Below are 23372 nucleotides of genomic sequence, written 5' to 3'. Positions count from 1 at the left end.
GTGTCATCATGGGTCAAAGTTCTTTCACACTGTAAACGCATATGTCTGCCGGGCGAACAGCACCAATAGTCCGCCGGTTTGGCGAATCGCGAACACGCAAAATTTGCCAGGGGGGAAATGATAAAAATGTTGTTTGGATACAGTGTTGTATGACCACGTAATTGTCATTTAAAAAGCAACAGCACTGGAAGCTGAAAATTGGCCTGGGCTGGAAGAGGGGAAAGTGCCCGGTATTGAGGTGGTTAAAGTGTAAGTTCACCTTTACAAATAATCCTTAAAGGGAACTTACACTGGACCCCTCTCCCTGCCCCCGCCCCAGTCCCACTGTACCAAAGTGCTGCAATCCCCCGATCTCAGACACCAGGATGCCGCTTCACCAGTCTGGGGATTTGAAGCTTAATATCCTATCCGTACCTCTCAGCGTGTATGGGTAGGAGGCAGCACGGTCACAGGCACAGTGCTGACCAATCAGAATCTGTCTAGCCCGTCCTGTCAGCGCTGGAGGATTTCACATTCCCAGACCGGTGTCCCAGTGTCTGACAGCGGGGGATTGCCGGACTCTGGTACAGCAGGACGGGGGGAGGGCAGGGTAAGTTCACCTCACAGATTTTCTGTAAAGGTGAACTTACCCTTTAAATCACATTGCTAATTGCATTATGTACTTGTTTGTGGCCTAAATACTGAAATTTACACCTAGAACTGTAATGTAACTTTTGGACATGCCAGTAAAAACTTGGCTGTGCCAGTAAATTTTGGGCGTCGTGTCAGTAAATTTCAATCCGGTAGGTTGGCAACACTGATGTGATCTGCTTTAGTGAATGGAGCCCGCTATACATCAATGTGCAATGTGAATGAGCCCCTAGCGTGCTCTCACGAGGTTAACACTGCGGGGGTCCACCTATGCCTCCATACGAAACCCTCTGCCCACACCCCTATGTTTGCAGAGCTCATGCCAAGAACCAGATAAATCGGATTATATCGCTCATCCAATAATGATCAGTGTGCGGAGATCATCAGATAACAGCAAACTTTACACACAACTCTTCTCAAGTTTCCTCCATACTACTACTCCCATCCCAGCCTGACGTCACCAAATCCTGCTTTGGAGCGCACAACCACCACGCCCTCCCCGAAACCCCTCCCGTCTCCTGGCGTGGGCCAATCACATACTCCCAGCTCGCTCACCCGGCGGAAGACAGGGGGAAAGTCACCGGTGACTGCGCTACCCGGCCTCTTCTGATTGGCTATATTAATGCTGGAGCCCCGGGAGAGACCAATAGGCGGCGGACACGGCGGAAGGTGAGAGTGTAGCTCCGAGGTGCTTGGGAAGAATACAGCAGACGGTGCACAGAGCGGTCCGGAGCACAACGGGAGAATGGCCAGAGGAACGATGATATTGGGTGAGAGCAGGAGGATGGGGCTGTGTGTGGGCACGGTGTGTGGGGTTATCTTCCCTACATATACCTATAGTACACAACATGCCATGCAGATACTGGCAGCACTGTACTGGGGGCGCTGCCATATATCTGTCATAATTGTTTACATATATCCTGCTAATAATTGTATACATACATATATCCTGCTAATAATTGTATAAATGTATCATGCATACTGCTAGAGTGTGTGTGTGTGTGTGTGTGTATATATATATATATATATATATATATATATATATATTTTCCCCTCCTGAGATTTGATCTTTAGTGAGCTCTCTGGGGGGTATTCTTTCCCATCTATCAGTTCCATTTGGTTCTGATTCATGAAATGAGAAGACATTCTAAAATGTATACTCCTGGTCCTCCCTGAAATCCAATTGGAAGATCCCGCGGTTTATATGGGAAGCGGTTGCTCCTTGGGTGCCGTCTTCGCACATCATCCTCAGGGTACAGAGGAAAGCTCCTTGTGACTTCCTCTACTATGCTGCTTTATACATCATCCTGCTAGAATACAGACGTCCCAGACTTGTGTTATCACAATGGGTACATAAAGATGTAGTCCACACTTTGTAGTCCGCAAAAATTTAAAGCATCACTAAAGGCAAACCACCCCCCCTTTTTTACATAGGGGAGATTTACTAAAATTGGTTATTAAGGGCTAGGCAAAACAAAATGGGCTAAGTTCTAAAAAGCCTCCTGTGCGAGCAACCGCACTGTGCAGTGGCGGTGATGGGAACAGTGTGACTCTCACCAGAGTCGGGTGCGTTCCACCTGTATGTGATGTAACCCAACCTGCGTTCCAGCCTTACACCTGTCGTCATCAGCATGTATGTGTTATTGCTACCTGTGCTTCTGTTGGGGAGATTCACCCTCCCTGTTTACTATTATTTGAAATCCCAAATTGGGGCTGTCGTGTACCTGATAGGAGGCCGACTTGATTAAGTCGGCCTCTTATATCTCCTGTCTTGGCCCCACTGAGGATGAGACCGAGAAAGCCGAGGGACACAAGTGCCTGATGTAAATGATTCTGGCTGGCAGCTTGTCGGGGTTCTGGAAACTGGAGCATGCAGTGGTGTGCAGAGCTGGAACAGAAGACAGCCAGGCACCCAAAGGTTGGCAGACGCCAGGGTCATTGGCAGAAGCAGAGTCTCAGGAATAGTCAGCCATCAGCAGGGTACCAAATCATAAACCAAGCCAGACTTGGAAACGGAGTCGGGTCAGTGTTGAGCAGCAACACAGGATACTCAGCTAAGGTCAAGGAACATGCCAGGTCAGCAACTAGGAGAGCATACAGGATCAGATCAGGGTACAGAACACATAAATAGCCCATCTAGCGCCAAGAGGAATTGTGCACGCATGCATCCGCGACCGTGGCCTCCCGCACGCATGCCTGCTGGCCATTCTTCGACAAAAAACATGCACCTGTGCACATCTATGTGCGAGACATCTCTCAGGGATTCCCTGACCAGGGCTGTCCCCAGAAAAGTAATAGAGGGGAAGTATCCTAATGGGGACAATAGGTCTGGTGACCTGGGGTTCCCAAGAATTTCCCTTAAGTTGCAGTGATTTTCCTCGCTTCCTGCTTGGCTATGGAACAGGAAGTGAAGCGAAAGTGCTACAATGGGACACAGATGACCAAAAAACAAATGACAGGGGCTACCTTCCATTGCTCTATGCAAAATGGGGAGTGGGAAATAAAATTGTGCCTATAGCTTTACTTTAAGTGTTTGCACATACTTAAATTGGGGGAGGAGCTGTACCTAAGGGGGGGGGGGAACGGGTTCACCACTATGCAGACATCCCCATCATAGTTCAGGTGCTGTCCTTCTTAAAAAAAAAAAAAAAAAAAAAAAAAAGTTCAAAGCAAATAGTATGACCCAGCTAGGGACCATAGCTTGTGAGGCCCTCCTGGTACAAAATTAGCAGTTCAAGGTTCTCTGTAAAATACACTGAATGTTATAATGCTGTGGTAATGAATGAAAAAATGAGCCATTTGGCTTTTAGCGGTGTACTGGAGTCCTGCCAGGGTTGTGTGGTTTTTATAATTGAATTGTAATGAATGCCCTTGTTCTCGCTAAATAATACTCAAAATGTGCCTGATGCACATCAACATGGAACTACTTCTTGATAGATTAATCATCTTAGTCTACTGAAATGTTGGTTCATTTGGCAAAATTTGCAATTTTGGATGGTGGCAAACCCTTCAGCTGAAGAGCATTCTTTCCCAACCTTTTTTTGCCATGTAGTAACCCTTATAATCATTTGCTGGTCCTGGGTAACCTCTATTTAAAATATCAACAGTTCACTCTACATGAATATTAGTGGTCGGTGGGAAGAAGGGAAGTTTCTTGCACGGGTGGGAAGAAGATCATTGATGTCAGATTACTATCCTGAGAAACCGGACACACCGCTCCACTGAATCCATGGCTTTGCCGGGAGCTGTTGGTTACAGAACTGTGCAGGCACCAACATATAGAGCAATTCACCCCTGCTCAAGGAAACCTTAGCAACCTCTAGAGTCTAGACCAACATTGGGGGTCCACAGAACCCTGGCTAAGGAAGGCTGTACTAGAGAAGGCCCTCCAATTGTCACAATCCCCTGAGGACTTGTTTTTTTAGATACAGTTGGGTTTGTGACTTTAAATACTTGGCCCTAGTGTGTGTGTTTGTGCATTATGCTCATATGCACAATGTTTATGTCCTGTACATTTTGTTACATACTTATTCTTTGGTATTTTATCTTTGCAGGGGCATTGCTTTGCTCACTGTGTCTTGTGGTGAGGGGTGTGTATTCTGCCGGTGATGATGTTATAGAATTAACCCCCAGTAACTTCAACCGAGAGGTTATTCAGAGTGACGGTTTGTGGCTGGTAGAATTTTTTGCTCCTTGGTAAGTACACTACCATGAAAGATTTCATGAGACCTATATTAATAATAATATTATTCTGCAGCGACTGGCCATTTGCACTAAAGTGCCGCTCGGTTTTGTGACACTTTTTGGCCGATAGCAGAGCACTTTTAACTCCCGCTAGTGGCCGAAGAAGGGGTTAAAAGCGGCCCCGTGTTTCGACACTTTCAAAAATCTTTGGAAGCGCTGCCCATTCATTTTAATGGACAGGGTGTTTTGGGAGCGCTGTATAAAGCCCCAAAGATGCTGCTTGCAGGACTCTTCCTTACGTTTAGCAAGCATACTGCTCCAGTGTGAAAAGTCACACTCAAATGAATGGGAGGCAGTTTTTAGGTGTTATTTAGAAGCTATTTCTAGTGCTAAAACGCCTGAAAACTACCCGTGTGACTCCAGTCTAAGCTGCTATGTATTGTATCAATTAAATGGAAATTTTGGTGCCAAACCTAAGGATGCACTTGGCCAAAAATTAGTTTTTAAAAAATATTTATATTTTTATATATATAATCGACTTTTTAATATCATTTTTGTGGGCCATTATTGGCACTTTTTTTTTTTTTTTTTTTTTTTTGCGCACAAAAGTTAAGAAAAAAAAATCTCTTTAAATTCTATGCATGTCTTCACACTGGTTTGTTGCACTTCCATTGTGGTGTTAAAAGCCAGCTTGGTACATTTTTGGTCCGATTTAAAAAAATAAAATTAAATTAAAAACGCAGTAAAAACATAACATGGGTGCGTTCTCAATGCATTTAAACTAGGAGAGTTAAAAAAAAAAAAAAAAAAACTCTCCTAGTTTAAATGCATTGAGAACGCACCCATGTTATGTTTTTACTGCGTCTTTTTTTTTTTTTTTTTTTTTTTTTGTCACACAACCTATGAAAAACACACCGTAATCGTGCCAAAATCACAGTAAATTTGCGGCAAAAATGCAGTGCATCATTGGCACCCTTGTCTCTTATTGGCATTCTGCCGATAATACAATTTTCGCCCGACATGTTTCAGCAGCCAAAATTTTGCTGCATCTCTAGTATCAATTGTTATGTGGTATGGTGTGTTACACATAATGGGTTACTTGGCTATCAGCATTATGGGGGTAATTTACGAAAGGCAAATCCACTTTGCAATAGAAATTGCACTGAAAGTGCAGTTGCTGTAGATCTGAGGGGGACATGCAAGGAAAATAGCATTTTTATCTTGCACATGATTGGATAATAAAATCAGCAGAGCTTTACCTCATTTCAGATCTACCCCTCAGATTTGCAGCGACTGCACTTCCAAGTGCAATTTCAAGTGCACTTTGCACTTGTAGTGCAAAGGGGTTTTGCCTTTTGTAAATAACCTGCACTTTCCATTTTCATTATGTTTTTTGACGTGTATGAAATGCACTATGCTTTAATCGCCTGCAAATTTTAGAAGGGGCTGGGATTGCCATTCTGTGTTCTTGACATATTTAGGTGAGAGATGAATGAATAAACAAAGCATATCTTCCTAAAAGGTGTACGTGCCTCAATCCAAAGCACTTGTTGTGATTTCTGGTTACTGTCTCTTTTCGCTCAGAATAAGCCACATCTGGCAGGTTATGTTGACCCCAAGGGATCCAGGGGCACAGAGTTGGAGGCGCCAGCACACAGCCTGTGATTGACAGCCTTGGCTGTGCATATTTTCCTATGAGACTTTGGAAATCCAAACTTTTTGTTCTTTGGTCACACTGAACACGGCTTTGAAATTGGGCGCCTTCAGTTGACATCACAATTTCTAAGCTCCCAGAGCGACTGGGAAGGCATCTGTGCGACTTCATGCACAGAGGTCTATGCAAGTTTTACCTGAACTTGTAAAATGTAGTGCAAGAACTACTTTCATAAGTCGAAGTTGCACCGATTTGACCATTTCCATTGCAGTTAATAGGGTTCGACTTGTCGTGTAATTTGAAACTATCAAATCCGGTGTGACCATGAGCTTATAGTTGCTTTCAATTGGGACCCCTGTTCTGGTGGGAACATTGACAGACAAGATTTCCTCTGTCACTAACTAGCCATAAAAGGAAACGGCAAGTTAGTGGCTAGTTCAGAGTACCAGGGAAGATGTAAGAGTCTGATGTGCTTAACCTGTTCATTTGTATATCCGCAGCCCTCTGAACTACAGATTTGTTAAAATGTTATATTTAGTGATCTAAATAGCTGTTTGCATCTACTACATATACTTGAACTTGGTTTTGATGCTTCAGGATTTAATGTGAATTTGGTTATTTCATACAGGTGTGGACACTGCCAGAGTCTGGCCCCACAATGGAAAAAAGCTGCAACTGCTCTGAAGGTAACTACCAAGATATATAAGGGTGGAGTTAGTGAAAAATGCTAAATACACAGTTCAAACGATAAAAAGGAAAGTAGTAGTTGTTGACTAATTTTTGAAAGAGCACAGTCTCTGGTTGTCTGGTGTGTTGTCATGTTACCAAATGGATTTGATTAATTGTCCTAACCCAGTAACCTTGGGGTATTGCCACCAAATGTGGACCATGGCGCGCAGGGCAAAAGGGGCAGCTGCCCTAGGCCCTGTCGTTGTGGGGCCCAAATCAGCAGCCTCATACTTGCCAACTATCCCAGTTTAAATTCCCTTGTATTTTGAAGGTTTAGTCATGTGCTGTGTCCCTATATCTCAGTGTGAACTGCTGGTATTAATGCTGCCCAGCTTTGCCTTATTGTTGTGCACAGATGACTCGTCTGCAGACCCTGTGTTTACATGTAAACGGCAGCCAGTGGTATTGATATGTAGATCATGCCCCCCTGCAGTGAAGAGATGATGTGCTGTAACCTCTAGCAACCCCTTCGGTGAGCAGTATTGCTGTACAGTAACCTCTAGCAACTAATCAGTGAGCCGTAATGTGTGCTGTAGCCTCTAGCAACTAGTCAGTAAGCAGTAGTGATGTGTTGTAACCAATTGCTGCCTGATCTGATGCAGTTATCTGATTTTTAAGTCTAGCTGCTATTTATTGTATGTCTCAGAGCAGGTGGGGAGTGAAATTGCATGAGGGGGGGCCAAGAATCTTTTGCCCATGGTCCAATCAATATTAAAGATGGCCCTGATGGCGCGGACCTGGTGTCTACAGGTCTTGAAATATGGAGGCAAGGCCTGCATATCCATCTTGGTTATCCTGTTTGGGACCATATACCATTGTAGCAATGTGTGGGGTGTTTTTTTTTTTTTTTTTTTTTTTTTTTTTTTTTTTGTTTCTACCAAAGCTGTAGTTATAGGAATCTTAAACCAGTTATTCACAATATCTATGTGTGAGGGACAGTCTACAATGTGTTGGATCTGAGTGAGGGACCCTGAGCAATGCATGTGGTGAAGATCTGGCAAATGATTGTACCTTAAGAGTCCATTCACACAGGGGCAACTCCTGATCCGACTTCAGGTCGCCCCTAGTCGCCTCAGGTCGGACAACATTTAAAAAGCAATGTAAGTGAATGAGAGCAGTCTTAATGCACACTACTGAAGTCGCTCCGACTTCAGAAAAGGTTCCTGTACTACTTCTATCCGACTTGTAGGCGACCGGTACCCATTGATTTCAATGGAGATCGCCTCCAAGTCGGATCTCCGTCTATACGGAGGCGACTCTGACAGAATTATCAGCTCTCAAGAGGGAACTCCACGCCAAATTTCTGAAAAAAATTTGGCGTGGGTTCCCCCTCCGAGAGCATACCAGGCCCTTAGGTCTGGTATGGATTCCAAGGGGAACCCCCTACGCCGAAAAAACGGCGTGGGGGTCCCCCCCAGATCCACACCAGACCCTTATCCGAGCACGCTACCCGGCCGGCCAGGAAAGGGGGTGGGGATGAGCGGGCGCCCCCCCCCCTCCTGAGCCGTACCAGGCCGCGTGCCCTCAACATGGGGGGGGGGGGGGGGTGCCTTGGGGGAGAGGGGGCGTGCGCCCCCCCACCCCAAAGCACCTTGTCCCCATGTTGATGAGGACAAGGGCCTCTTCCCGACAACCCTGGCCGTTGGTTGTCGGTCTGCGGGCGGGGGGCTTATCGGAATCCGGGAGCCCCCTTTAATAAGGGGGCCCCCGGATACCGGCCCCCCCACCCTATGGCTTATATAGGGACAATGGGGCGATGTCACATGGGTTGATGTCACATGGTGACCCCGCCCCCTTACCATGTGACATCAACTCATGTGACCAACCCATGTGACATCAACCCATGTGACACCGCCCCATTGTCCCTATATAAGTGGCAGCTCAGCGCGTCCCTGGCATTGCGGCCGGAGAGCTCGTCGAGTCAACATCTCCAGGAGAAGAAGGAGAAGAACGGAAGGCGGCGGCGGCGACAGAAGACTGGGCCACCGCCTGTAAAAGAGCTATAAGAAGGCGCGGTGGCCCGGCAGAAGAACCGAAGAGGGGGACAAGACCCCCGAAGTCGGGAGAAGAGGCCGGCAGCGAGGAAGAAAGCCGGACTCCTCCGCTAGCAAAAGAGCTACAAGAAGATAGCGGAGGAGTCTGGCGAGAAGACCCCCGAAGACGGAAGACCCCCGGAGCTGTGCAATAAAATATTTTTTCCCTGTGTTGTTTTTTTTTTTTTTTTTGTACTTTTTTTCACAGGTGAATGGGTAGGGGTACATTGTACCCCATACTCATTCACATAGGGTGGGGGGCCGGTATCCGGGGGCTCCCTTATTAAAGGGGGCTCGCGGATTCCGATAAGCCCCCCGCCCGCAGACCCCGACAACCAACGGCCAGGGTTGTCGGGAAGAGGCCCTTGTCCTCATCAACATGGGGACAAGGTGCTTTGGGGTGGGGGGGGCGCACGCCCCCTCTCCCCCAAGGCACCCCCCATGTTGAGGGCACGCGGCCTGGTACGGCTCAGGAGGGGGGGGGCCGCCCGCTCGTCCCCACCCCCTTTCCTGGCCGGCCGGGTAGCGTGCTCGGATAAGGGTTTGGTGTGGATCTGGGGGGGGCCCCCACGCCGTTTTTTTGGCGTAGGGGGTTCCCCTTGGAATCCATACCAGACCTAAGGGCCTGGTATGCTCTCGGAGGGGGAACCCACGCCAATTTTTTTTCAGAAATTTGGCGTGGAGTTCCCCCTTGAGCTCATTCTCTGCTTGGCCACGGCAAAAGTCGCCTGGCCTGGGGCGACTTGTAAGTCGTCCCAAGTCAGGTTGAAGTTATCACAAGTCGTGTTGAAGTCGTCCCAAGTCGCGCTGTGATCTTAACTCAAGTCGTGTACAAGTTGCCTCACTCAAGTCGCCTACAAGTCGTGTTGCCCCTGTGTGAATGGACTGTAAGTGTATATATAAAAGATCCTGTGAGCCTCCTCTGATTATAAATGGCACCGTGAAACAGCTGCAAGCATAAAAATTTCAAATGTACTCTACACTATGTTTGTAGGTATATTGATAACCAAAGTGCAAATATGCATGTGAATCGCACACTGTGATACATCCAGTAACTAGTGACTGTAAAAAGTGACAATAGTGCAACAAATCATTATACTTTTAAAAAATGAACATATAAATAAAAAAATCGCACTAGTACGAAGTGCTATAACGTGCATCCATATGATGATTGGTTGTATCAAAATGATTGTTCATGAAATTACTCCCACTTTAAGTGCAAAGTCGCGTGCTCAGAGGTGAGCGTTTAATACCCGAATGTGATCACTGTGGCTTGTTTTTTGGATTATCTACACAGCAGTTTCTAAATCGCATGGATTTTAGAAGCATTTTCAAATTGAAATAATTGGATGACACATGCACATAGGCACTCTGCTTCATCTGTATGTTTTAGTGGATTGAGTCCACTATATAATTTTATGAACAATAATTTTGATACCAATCCCGATATGGATGCACGTTATAGCACTTCGTATTAGTGTGATTATTTAGTTTCATTTATAGGTTAATTTCTAAGTATTCATAACTATTGCACTATTGTCACTAGTTATTGGATGTATTGCGATGTGTGAGTCACATGCACGTGTGTGGCGTGTATTTATTTCTGCAAATGATTGTACCTTGCTCTCATATATAATTTGATGTTTTGCAGGGTATTGTGAATTTAGGAGCTGTAGATGCTGATAAACACAAGTCTCTGGGTGGTCAGTATGAAATACGAGGCTTCCCCACTATTAAGATATTTGGCGCAAATAAGAACAAGCCTGAAAATTATCAGGGTGAGTATCCATGTGTTTTGTTGCCTCTTTAAGTGAATTCATACTTTACTTTTTGTTCATTTCTTGGCATTGGCAACCCTACACCTGAGACTTTTCTTCTTGCAACTAAATTTTGTGTGTGGGTTTTTTTTTTTTTTTTTTTTTATTTTGTGTTCTCTTATCTGTAGATAAAATAATGATTTCCATCTAAGTTTCCAAAAAAGATAGGTTCACCTTTTTGAAACATGTTCCACTGGGTTTTAGGGTGTAACATGTTCTGAATTCTGCTGCTGCCAGCTCCTCTGTCTCTAGTGACAGCAAGCAGGGGATCTTCTCTCCTCACTTACTGTCACTAATTCCCATTCTGTGAATGGGGGGGAAAACTAAAAGTACTGACAGTCTTTGAGGCTGTTGGCTTGCAGTTTTCAATGAACTACCAGAACACTGTTGATTGCTCTGGTAGCTCATTGTCTCTTCCTATCATCATTGTGTATCTGCCTGCCTGTATTTTACATTTAAAAAATAAAAATAAAATAAATAATAATTTTATAAGAAGAGTTTCTCATTATCTGCAACCTTGGAACTCCACAACATCTACTTTCTGTTGACCTGTTAGATCTGGCATTGGGCTCAATGAGGTAATGTTTCTGCTAAGCATTAAGGGACTCTACACACGGCCTCAAGTTTAACCACTTGGTGACCACTGTAGGCAAAGCAATGTACTAATAGGTTGCTGCCAGGGTGGGTAAAAAAAAAAATCTATGAATCGTTTTTTGTTGGGTGTTTTTTACACTTTAATATGCTTTTTGGAGTAAAAAAATCTATCTAAAGATAGGAAAAAAAAGCAATTTAAGACGCATTAACTAAGCTCAATTTCATGCAGAATACGCTAAAATTATGTAGCATGAGGCTGTATATTCTGCAATATTTATTTTCGATACAGAAGAAGCTGTCAGTTTCTCATCGCTGAGAATTCTAGTAGCAAAACGCATGCACACATTTATCCCCTCGATGGTCTTAGGTGCTAACCCCTTTCCAGCCAACATCGTTAGTATAGTGTATATCGCTGTATTAATGTTGTTGGCAATGAACCCCCCCCTGTGTCGGTGTCAGATTGCCCTCGCAGTCCCATTATAAGTCGCTGATCTCCGCCATTAAATTATTATTATTTTTATTTATTTTTTTAATACTATGTGTCTGTAATTTTGTAGGCACTAACCTTCACGCAAACCAATAATCAAGATGCACTCTTTATGATACTTTTCTTGTTTTTGATATATTAAAAAGTTATTATACAGGATTTATATAGCGCTAACAGTTTGCGCAGTGCTCTACAACATTTGGGTCAGACCATACAGTAGGAATCGGGACCAAAAGTTGGCCAAAATTATATGGATATGTTTTATACCATTTGTCTTTAAAGCGCAAAAAACCCAAGGGTGATCAAATGCCATGAAAAGAGAGATGGGGATATATATTTACATCTATATGTTTGGATACAGCATTGCACGACTCCACAATTTGGCAGTTAAAATAGCCGCTGGTTGAATGGGGGGGGGGGGGGGGGAATCCTGTATGGCTTGCTCGTGTAATAAGGACAGGGCATAGCAGTATATGAGCATTTAATGTATATATTTTCAATTGCTGGTGTGAATAAACCCCTAGTGTGAACTAACTGTTGCATAGGGAATAAAAAAAAATCATCCCAAGAGAGCTAGCTCTTTTTAATTTGTGGATTAGAAAACCTTTTGATTTCCCTATAGGGCAAAATTCCTCAGAAAAATGAGATATGGCACTGTATACAGAATTATTTTTTTTTTTTTTTCTCCATTGAGCTTCCGTGTGTGTGTGTGTGCACATACTTCTATATATTTTTTTTTTTAAAGTGTTATATATATATATATATATATATATATATATATATATATATTACTCCGTTCTACTCACCTGCAATGGTACTGCAGAGTGTCCCTCCTTGGGCGGCTTGCTATGAAGGAACACCTTGCATGCTTGTTCCCAAGCTGTGTCTGTGGAGCCGAAAGAGATGCATCTGTGTCTTTTCTCCTCTCTCTTCCTTTTCACACAGGTGAGGGGGAGGACAGATCACTATAATGTGTGGGGTTTTTTTTTTTTTTTTTTTCTTTTCTTTTGAATGACTTTAATAGAAACGGTAGCTCATAAGTGTTTGCTCCTCTTTAATGGAACATTTGTAAAGGCTACTGGGAGTGTTGCTAAAGTTTGTTTTGAGAAGTGTGCTATATTACCTGTGTATATGCACCTGAATTTGGGCGTTTCACACATTGATATATGGATCCTCTCGTGTTTGTGTATGTACAGGAGGCAGGACTGCTGAAGCCATTGTGGATGCTGCATTAAATGCTCTTCGATCACTTGCATTGGACAGGCTTAATGGAGGAGGAGGAGGAGGTGGTGGACAGGACTATGGCAGACAGGTAGGTATATCTGCATTTACCCTAAAGCTCTGTTATCTACCCCATTTACATTCACCTTTTTCATTTACAGTAACATAAATTCAAAAAAAATACTCTAAGTCACATTGCCATAGTCTGTTTGTATTAAGCAAAATGTGGTTTGGTTTTTGGTTTTGAATAGTTGAAGAAATAGAACCCCAAATTCAGGTTGGGGAGATTTCCTCTCACTTTTTGTCCCACGACAACAGTTTTAACAGCTAGAAAATGAGCAAGACTTTACAGCAGGTTCTTGCCTCCCCCCTACTCTACTGGGAAAAAAAAAACTTATTTCATTTGTCTATGTTGCTGTTGGAAAGCTTCCCTCTCTTCCTGTCTGGTAAAAATGTTTCAGAAGGACAGGAAATAAGAGGAAATCTCAACAGAACTGAAATGGCAGTACAAACCAGACACTCTCTAACCCATGGGTGAGCAACTTGTGGCCCTCCAGCTGTTGGCCTACGAATCCCAGGCTGACCATTACAAAGGCAGGGGCGAGATTTTTTTGTACACCCATGCAACTCTTCCATGTTTCTATCTAAAACGAAGGAAACCCAACAAAATAGTGCCAACTTTGAGTCTTTTTTTTTAATTGATCCTTGCTTTGTTACTGACCAGGGACCGGCATTAACAATACCAGTTTAGCCAAGAAAAGATTCTGGTAGCAAAGCCAGGTTTGGGATGAAAAAGACGAGTGGTGCGCTCAACTGCAGTAGCCCAAATGAAGCCAGCGCTATAGTGCACCAAAGGTGGATGCCACTGCCGTCCAGAACCTCCAAGAGCATCAGAACATCACAAGTTGTTAGGAGCCATTGGATGCATTAGTGTTGACACTGTTTACCCAATGAAGGGGGCTGTTAGTTGCTCCAAAACGTTGCTAATTTAGTTTTCCCAAGTGTTCTTCCAGGACAGCCCTTGAGAGATGGAGCTCCTCCCATCGACACAGGAAACACATTGCCACAGTTCAAAAGGCGGTCCCTCAGGTCCCTGGTCAGTCATTTGTGTTTCCTCCGTCGGAGGAACATGTTGCCAGGAACCTGGAGGCCCCTCTCAGGGGCTGCCTGAGAACCTGCAAGCCTAAGGGACCGGGTCCTGGTTTATGGCTGCAGTTTGGGTCCATACCTTTTTCTTTGGCTCGGGTACCGTCCAGCTGAACCGGAGCAGACCCGTTACCCTCCTCCTTCCAGTGCCGAGGTGGCCAGGGGCAGAATGACGCCGGTTTCCCCCAGGAGTGGTGAGTGGAACCTTCCATCTTCCCTCCTCGTTGCAGGGGGTCGGAGACGCCGAGCGTTCACTTCCGGCGGAACCGCGTCATCACTGCGTGCCGAGACTTCCGGTTCCGGGTCTCTAAGGGTACAAGGAGGAGAGGGAGAGCCAGCGCTGTGCCTGTGAAGCCCGACCAGCGTCCAGCTATACCGGATTAGCGGCGGGATTCGGAGCGTCAGAGGGGGACCATGGAGGCTATTCCCCAGGATACTCCGGCGGAGACAGGCACCAGCCAAACCCAGGTAGGCTGCTGGGCATGCTATTACTCTGGTGGAGTGGTGGTGTTTGTAGGCTGGGCCCTGTAGTACCCCACGGTGGCGGTTTACTCACAGTGAGGTTGTTTGTTAGTGGTGATTCTAAGAGGGACATGGTGCTGACGCTAAGAAATCCTTTGTCTTCTTATTTTCAGGCTAAAGAGATGCCAAGGGAAGACAAGACAGGCCGCAAAAAGTGCCCTAATTGTGGGAATAGGTTGTCCTCTGGCTCTAACAAAGCCCTATGCAAGCAATGCATTGCAAACTTGCTTAAATCTGAGGCAGATTCCCCTTTAGCAAAGTTTTTGGGCTCCTTTAAAGAAGAAATGGCGTCGACCTTTAAGTCCCTCCGGGAGTTAATCACTGACGTGGGATCAGCTGCAGCTGCCTCCACGAGTAAAACAACTATAATCTCATCCTCACCATGCCTTACAACACCCAGCTCAGGGGAGCCCCGTATGGTCAGGGAGCCTAGCCCCACGTTGATTAGCCCCGAATCCTCTGACACTGACTCGGGTCAGGAAGAGGATCAAGCAGCATCTAAAGCCTCAAAATATAGATTATCTCTCGAGGAAGTAGATGAGCTAATGGGGGCTATCTATGATACGCTGGAAATTGAGGAGGAAGAAACTCAGTTATCCAGACATGATCAAATGTATGAGGCTCTGGGGAAAAAGAAAGCAAGGGTTTTTCCTATACATAAGGTGCTTTCTGACCTTGTCCTTAAGGAGTGGTCTGAACCAGACAAGAAGGTTTTCTTTCCTAAATCCCTTAAGAGAAGGTTCCCTTTTGATGAGAGCCCAGAGGCGGTCTGGAATAAAAATCCAAAACTAGACGCCCCTCTGTCCAAAATCTCAAAGCAGGCTGATCTGGCCTTTGAGGATATGGGCCACCTGAAAGATCCCATGGACAGGAGAACAGACATTGTCTTAAAGAGGGCCTGGGATGCCTCTATGGCAGGCTTAAAACCAGCTCTAGCCACTTCCTGTGTAGCTAGAAACCTGGAGTTCTGGTTATTGCAACTACAAGAACATTTAAAGGCAGGCACTCCTAGGGGGAGCTTTTGAAATCCTTCCCTATGCTTTTTAAGGCCACCAGTTTCATCTCTGACGCCTCCACGGACTCCGTTAAATTTACGGCTAAATCTGCAGCACTTTCAGTGGCAGCAAGGAGGTCAGTATGGATGAAAACCTGGGGGGGGAGACACGGCGTCTAAAACCCGCCTGTGCAGCGTCCCTTTTACAGGAGACTTAGTCTTCGGGCCTGAATTAGACTCCGCCTTAGAAAGGACGGCGGACAAAAAGAAAACCTTTCCCGCAAAAAAGAAAATTTTTCAAAGAAAAATTTTTCGTCCCTTTTAAGGAACCCTCTAAATCAGAGAAGAGTTCAACCCCCAAAAAACATTGGTCGGGACATAAAGGGAAAGGAAAAGGGGGCATACTGTTTAGCCACCCCAATCAGGATCCCAAACCCCAGTGACGTCAGGGTTCCTGTGGGAGGAAGATTAAGCAAATTTCTTCCTCAATGGGAAGAGACAACCTCGAACGAGTTTGTCTTAAATATAATAAAAAGGGGTCATGCGCTGGAATTTCACAGCAACCCTCCTTCCAAGTTTCTGGTGACAAAGCTTCCAAGTCACTCAGAAAAGGCCAGGGCCTTACCTTTACTAATAGGGGAAATGGTAGATCAAGAAGTATTGACACCAGTCCCTATTCAGGAACAAGGGGACGGTTTTTACTCGCACATCTTTGTGGTAAGAAAACCGTCAGGGAGATTCAGACTAATTATGAACCTCCGTCCACTGAATCGCTCCATCCGTTACAAGAGATTTCGGATGGAGTCCATTTATTCCATAAAGAATCTCCTGCAGAAAGAGACATTTATGGCAACCCTGGACCTAAGGGATGCTTATCTGCACATTCCAATAAGGGAGGAATGCCAGAAATTCCTTTGGATGGCAGTGCAGATAGACACAAAGGTTTACCACTTTCAGTGCAGAGCACTTCCCTTCGGTCTATCATCCTCTCCGAGAATCTTTACCAAGGTTCTCGGAGAGGCTTTAGTTCCTCTGAGGCTTCAATCAGTCTCAATTATCCCCTACCTAGACGATCTGCTCCTAACAGCCCACTCAGAGAGTCGTCTTTCTCAGGACCTAGAATTGACTCAACTCAGTCTGAGTCGATTAGGGTGGATTGTCAGTCAGGAGAAATCCAAGACAACCCCAACACAGGAGATCCTGTATCTGGGGTACTGGATCAAGTCTGTAGATCAGAAAATTATACTGCCGGAAGAAAAGATTTTGAATCTGTGGCAGAGAATATCTTTTCTTCAATGCAGCCCCAAGTGTACGGTGAGGGAAGTAATGTCGGTCTTGGGTCTTATGACGGCAGCCATTCCAGCCGTACAATGGGCCAGGTTCCATCAAAGAGAACTTCAGGGTTTTCTGTTAGAACAATTAAAAGGCAGAGATCTGGAGGAGGAGGTATCGATCCCCCTCAAGGGTAAAACGCTCCCTCTGGTGGTGGAAGGACAGGGAGAACCTAAACAAAGGGGTGCATTGGGTCCTTCCTATCACTTCAACACTAACAACGGATGCGAGCAGTTGGGGCTGGGGAGCCCACCTAGGCTCAAGCTGGGTCCAGGACAAGTGGACCCCGGAGGAGAAATGTTTCTCTTCCAATTGGAAAGAACTAACAGCAATCCTGAGAGCTGTTCTAGCTTTCTACCCCGCAATACAGGGTCACCATCTACAAGTCCGTTCAGACAATACGACGGCTGTAGCATACATAAACAAACAAGGAGGAACCAGAAGTCCTCGTTTGATGTTGGTAGCCAGACGCATTCTCCAGTGGGCAGAAGCCAATCTGGAATCCATTTCTGCAGTTCACCTGAAAGGGGAGCTGAACAACAAGGTGGACTTCTTGAGTCGACAGAGGATTTCGAACCAAGAATGGTCCTTGCACCCAGAGGCATTCAATCTCATAACAGCTCACTGGGGAGAACCAGAGGTAGACCTTTTTGCGAGCAAGAAAAATGCAAAGGTTCCCAATTTTTTCTCGCTAAACCCAGGAGATCAACCCCTGGCGGTAGATGCCTTGCAAACTCCATGGACTTTCAGTCTGGCGTATGCATTTCCCCCTCTTCATCTCATTCCGAGGGTCCTAGCAAGATTCCTCAAGGAGAAAACCTGTTTGATTCTAGTAGCACCTTTTTGGCCCAGGAGACCGTGGTTCACAACGTTGCTACAATTGACAGACTGTCCGCCTCTAAGACTTCCCTACAGACAGGACCTCCTGTCGCAGGGACCTCTTTACCATCCGCAGGTCGCCACACTGAAGCTGTCAGCGTGGTTACTGAGGAGGAAATCTTAAGGAGTAAGGGCCTGTCAGACGAGGTAATTGCGACCTTACTACAGAGTCGCAAACCAGTCACGAGAGCTATTTACAAAAAAGTCTGGAAAAAATTCAATAGCTGGCTGAATGGCCGGGACATAAATACGGCTAATATTCTACAGTTTTTACAGGAAGGTGTAAACAAGGGTTTAACCCTAAGTACTATTAAAGTACAGATAGCTGCCTTAAGTGTATACCTAGATGAACGCTTACAGGAAAATCCTTTTGTCGCTAGATTCTGTAAGGCAGTCGCTAGACGCAAGCCAGTCAGAATCACAAAAGTCCCATCCTGGGATTTAGCAGTTGTGCTAAAAGCTTTCTTGGGGTCACCCTTTGAGCCTATCTCAGAGGCCTCCCTAAGGCTTATTACCTTTAAGACAGTTCTCCTGGTGGCAATCACTTCAGCCCGTAGGGTCAGTGAAATCCAAGCACTTTCCATCAGGGAACCATTCCTACAGATCCTAGAAGACAGAGTCATTCTAAAGACAGACCCTGGGTTCTTACCAAAGGTAGCATCTAGCTTCCATAGGTCCCAAGATATTGTCCTCCCTTCATTTTGTCAAAATGCAGCAAATGAGAAAGAGGAACGTTTTCATTTATTGGATGTGAGGAGGTGTATTCTAGAATATCTTAAAATAACAAATCCATTCAGAATCTCAGACTCCCTTTTTGTCCTTTTTTCCGGACAGCGTAGGGGACAGAAAGCTTCAAAAGTAACCATAGCTAGATGGATTAGGCTAGCTATAGCAGAGGGGTATAAGGCCTTGAATAGAGATCCTCCTGAGGGTGTTAAAGCTCACTCCACAAGAGCGTTGTCTGCATCCTGGGCAGAAAGAGCTGGTGCCACCCCGGAGCAGGTATGTAAAGCAGCCACATGGTCAAGCTTTTCCACCTTTACAAGGCATTACCGACTGGACTTAATGTCTAGTCAGGATCAGGCCTTTGGGAGGAAAGTCCTCCAGGCCGTGGTCCCCCCCTAATCTGGTAAGTACTTGGGGATCCTCTCAAGGGCTGTCCTGGAAGAACACTTGGGAAAACTGGAGTTAGTACTTACCGGTAACTCCTTTTCCGGTGGTCTTCCAGGACAGCACGATCCCACCCTTATTTGATTGTAGTGATGTACTAATGTTATTACCTGTTATGGTTTATATGTTTTTCAGTTCCATCCTTCGGTTCTTGGTGAATGACTGACCAGGGACCTGAGGGACCGCCTTTTGAACTGTGGCAATGTGTTTCCTGTGTCGATGGGAGGAGCTCCATCTCTCAAGGGCTGTCCTGGAAGACCACCGGAAAAGGAGTTACCGGTAAGTACTAACTCCAGTTTTTGGGAGTAGTGTGGCTCTTAACTCAGCTTATGATGTGCTGGTGTTTTTTTTAATTTTTTTATTTAGTAAAGCCTGACTCCATTCAAAGCAGTACTTTTTGCAGTGGGTTGCCCCTCTCCAATGCAAGCATTAAATACCAAGCTGTATTACTTAGCTGGTTCCCTCGATCCATGTGCCTGTTCTGCCACTGCTCCTGGTGCAGTCCCATTCTTGTCTCCACCACATACAATGCAGAAAAAAAATAGCCCTGCACTGTACATGATGCTGCTCCACCCACAAACTGGCACATTGAGGAGAATAGGAGCACTTCGGAACTTTCCTGCTGGAATGAAGTTGTGTAGGTAATCCAGCCTCTTGCTGTGTCCCTGAGCTTAACAAGCATTTACCCATGCAGTTTGGGGCTTCCCAGCCCGTGGGTTTGCCTGACAATTTTTTTTTTTTTTCTCCTCGGACTCTGAGGATGATCTCTATACTTGAGAAGTTGAGGAGCACAAGACAATAGACACCAGAAAATTCCCAATCATGTTCCATTACACTTGGGAATTTTAGGAGTTCACAATTTAAAATGATAGAATCTCAGATTTATGTTTTAGTTCTGTGCGGAGTACTTAAAGGGTGTGTCCCATGCATTATCCCATTTCAACCTCACTAGACCACATCCCCCTTAAAGAGAAACTCCTTTCATTGCTCCCTTAAGCTACATTTACACTACAGCATTTTGAATAGCGGGCAAATCTGCCAGCGCCAAGGTGTGAATGACAAATGGCAAGTTTGCATTAAAACCAGTCAGCCCTCCAGGTTAATTTTGTCAAAGCTTGATTGAACAAGCTGAAGTTTAAAAGCTGATTGGCTACCATGCAGAGCTGCCCCAGATTTTGCACTCTTCAGTTTTAGTAAATCAACTCCTCTTGTGTTCCTCAAACCATTCTTGAATTGATCAGATCACCTGCTTACATTGCTCTGTGGTCAAGTGCTGATGCTTGCATGCCCATTGTAGGCACTTTTGACCATGGCCACTCTGCAGCTATGCCATATGCAACAAACTGATACAATAGAAGAGCTACAGAAGGTGTCACACAGACTACACAGGCCAGCCTTTGCTCCCCCCCCCCCCAACATACATCGGTGAGCTTTAGTAGCCACCCATGCCACTGTCACAGGTTCACTAGGTTTCCTTCCTTGGACCACTTCAAACTGGGAACATGCCACAAGAGCTGCAATTTTTGGAGTTGCTTTGGTGAAAAATTAAAAAAGTCTTCTTCTGCTCTCGTAAAGGCATTATAAGTGTAGCGTGGTAGTACTTTCAAATGAAGGAAAGTGGAAGGAGATCATGCTTGTCCTGCTGCCTAAACTGCCCAGGGATGGTCCGGACCAAGCCAAGTGGGAAGGAGAAGTGGAAGGCATGTGATCAAAAGAATATTGTTTTGTTCATATATTAAAAAAAAATAATTAAGTCTACATATTCACAACAAGGTTACAAATTATACACATACATTTGAAAATTAAAAATTAGGCAGGGGCAAATGCTACAGAGTGAGTTGACGCGTTTCAAGGTGTCCCTCTTCATCAGAGCCTTGAGGAAAGAGAAGTAGTCCTGTACAGTGTGGTGGATCAGCATAGAAATTAATAATTTGGTTTGGAGGTATGTCACGTAGTGAGTGATTAATGCTCTTAGGTTCTAAAGCTGTCCATAACCCAACGTTCTATAGAGTATGAAGGGGTTTGTTTTTGTGTGTGTAGCTATATCTTTAGAATGCCATAAGAATATATCCGTTTGTACCTGTATCAAGGATTGAGGCTTGATTCACACTAATGCGTTTTTTTTTGTTTTGTTTTTTTTATGCATTTTGCAGAAATGCAGGGAAAAGCTTTTAACATGGGTTCCTATAGAACATGTTCACATCAATGCATTTTTGTGCCTCTGCGTTTTTTGGAAAGGGTTGGGGACTTTTTTTTTCATGCAAAATGCAGCGTTTTGCATGTAATAGAAGTCAATGGACCCGCATCAAAAACGCAAGTACCTCGATTTGTGTTTTTGTTTTTTTTTTCACTGTATATAGCTGGTTGCTAAGCAACCACAGTGGGAAAAAAAACCCCCAAAAAGCACAAAATCGCGATAACTTGACAAGCACTGCAAAAATGCGCAAAAGCAACATGCATCGATGTGAATTGAGCCTTAGAAAGTGTTTGGAGCCTGCATCCATCTATTTAAGAACGGGAGGCTGACTTTTATAGGGCTTTGTGAGCCTCTCATCCAGATTTTTGCCTTCTGCTAAAAAAGGAGCTCGTGGCTGTCTCCATATGTGTGAGACATCAGCTGAGAGCAATTTTGGAGTTGCTTTGACCTAGTCATCTAACGATTTGGCCCTTGTCAGCGTTGCTCAAATTCTTATGCTTGCCGATAGAGATATTACTTTTTTTTTTTTTTTTATGTAGAGTAGCTTGGCTTTTCATTTTTATTCAGATGACTGTTGCTTTACCTATGCTTGGGAAAACGTTGTAAGGATATGTAAAAAGGAGGCTTTACCGTGCATTCAGTTTTTAACTAAAGCTTAGTTATCTATAATCTGACTAGTACTTTTTAAAGCTGATTTCCAAGCAAACTACAGGTATGAGTGATGGTTACCTGCCAAAGGATTTGTGTTTTTATCCATCTAGTACTCACATGTACACAGAACTAGTACATAACACAGCCAGATTAGTGACCTCACTTTTCTGTACTGCATTCAAGCCATGTAGTTTGCATCTCTCCTAATTACCGTCCTGTGACTGGACAGCAAAGGAGTATCAGCCCCTATTTCACTGCTGTCTCCTGCCAGCATATCCTACTCAGCACAAATTCACTTCAGCCCATCTGACTGACCTCTAAAGCTGTATTAAAGAGGAACTGCAGTCTGCTTACATATTTATAATAAAAACATCTTTGCCATTCTGGAGCTTCCCTTCAACCACTTTGTGTATTTTATATGTACTGTGATTCTGTGCTGCAGAAATCTCCCTCCACTGAGTCTGGCTGCAACCATTTTAACTGGGTAGCTGAAGCTGCTGCCTATTCACATCCTGGATTTACACAGACACACCTGTAGCTTCCATAGATGTACACTGCCATTGCTGACTTAAAAAAAAAAAAAAAAACTATTTGCCTGTCTGCCATAAATTAATGGCTGAAATGAAGGCAGTATGAAGATTGGACATCATTGAGTGAGCAGATGCCCACTCTTATAAATCCTGGTGCTTGTGCACACCTGTAATCTTGGCTGTGTACATATAATTCCTGGCTCTGGTCCCTGCTGCTTATGCTGCCTTTCAGTCCTTGACTGTTCAGTGTAAATATCCATCATGGTCACAATGCTTGTTCACATGTTGACTTTTGCCCCATTAACTGCTCACGGTGAACTATACACAGATTGGCCCCCTACTGTTCTTGTTTTAGGATGCCACACTCAACAGAATGACCACCGGGAAAGAGAAGACTGAGAATTTTTTCTTTTTTTATATAATTCTACTAATCCTAGGCCTATTGACTGACAGGGTTGGAATGTATTTATTTAAACTTCAGACTTTGATTTGGGGGGGGGGGGGGGGGGGGGGTTACTAAAATTGGAGCATGCAAAATCAGGTGCAGCTCTGCATAGAAACCAATTGGCTTCCAGCTTTTATTGTCAAAGCTTAACTGAACAAGCTAAAGTTAGAATCTGGTTCAGCTGTGCACAGCAGCCAAACCAGCTTCTGAGTGCTCCGGTTTTAGTAAATCTCTTCCATTATGTCTGTGAAGGGTCATATTTGTCCAGGTCATGGTATAGCGAGTAGTAGCCACATTCAGCTGGACTTGTCAAAAAGACCATCTACGTCAAACTGGAATAATCCTCCCTGAACAGGGATGGGCACCTTCCAAAACCATCGGTTATCACAGCTGTAGCCCAGTGATCGGACAGTGCACACCTTTTAGCTGTAAATTGAAGAATTAAAATGTATGCAGACTTTCCCACACCAAGAATGGGATTATGTGGTTGGAACAGTAGGTTCCACAACTCTTCTGTTATTAGACAACCAACATCTACAGATTCTATGGTGGTTGGATTAAGGTGTTGGTGCTACCTGTTTTGGATATAAAAGCTGGAATATTTTCGACCCTCAGAACCGAAGAAGTGGCCTGGAGAAACTCCAAAATGTCTTTAAC

General features: G+C 44.7%; 1 protein-coding gene across 2 annotated transcripts in view; it reads left to right on the top strand.

The window, feature by feature from the left end:
• The first annotated feature begins 1212 nt into the window (after positions 1–1212).
• Positions 1213–23372, top strand: part of PDIA6 (protein disulfide isomerase family A member 6) — a 52586-nt gene continuing 30426 nt past the window's right edge. For both annotated transcript variants that reach the window (XM_077488787.1, XM_077488786.1), the window contains exons 1-5: positions 1213–1400; positions 4185–4326; positions 6597–6654; positions 10382–10508; positions 12825–12940. In XM_077488787.1, coding sequence (XP_077344913.1) covers positions 1376–1400; positions 4185–4326; positions 6597–6654; positions 10382–10508; positions 12825–12940 — 468 coding nt within the window. In that variant the 5' untranslated portion in view covers positions 1213–1375. The remainder of the gene's footprint in view (positions 1401–4184; positions 4327–6596; positions 6655–10381; positions 10509–12824; positions 12941–23372) is intronic.

The sequence above is a fragment of the Lithobates pipiens genome, unplaced genomic scaffold (genome assembly GCF_037356315.1).
Source record: "Lithobates pipiens isolate NorthernLeopardFrog02 unplaced genomic scaffold, aLitPip1_a1.2 Scaffold_18, whole genome shotgun sequence".
NCBI lineage: Eukaryota > Metazoa > Chordata > Amphibia > Anura > Ranidae > Lithobates > Lithobates pipiens.
This window is presented reverse-complemented; position numbering and strand designations above follow the sequence as displayed.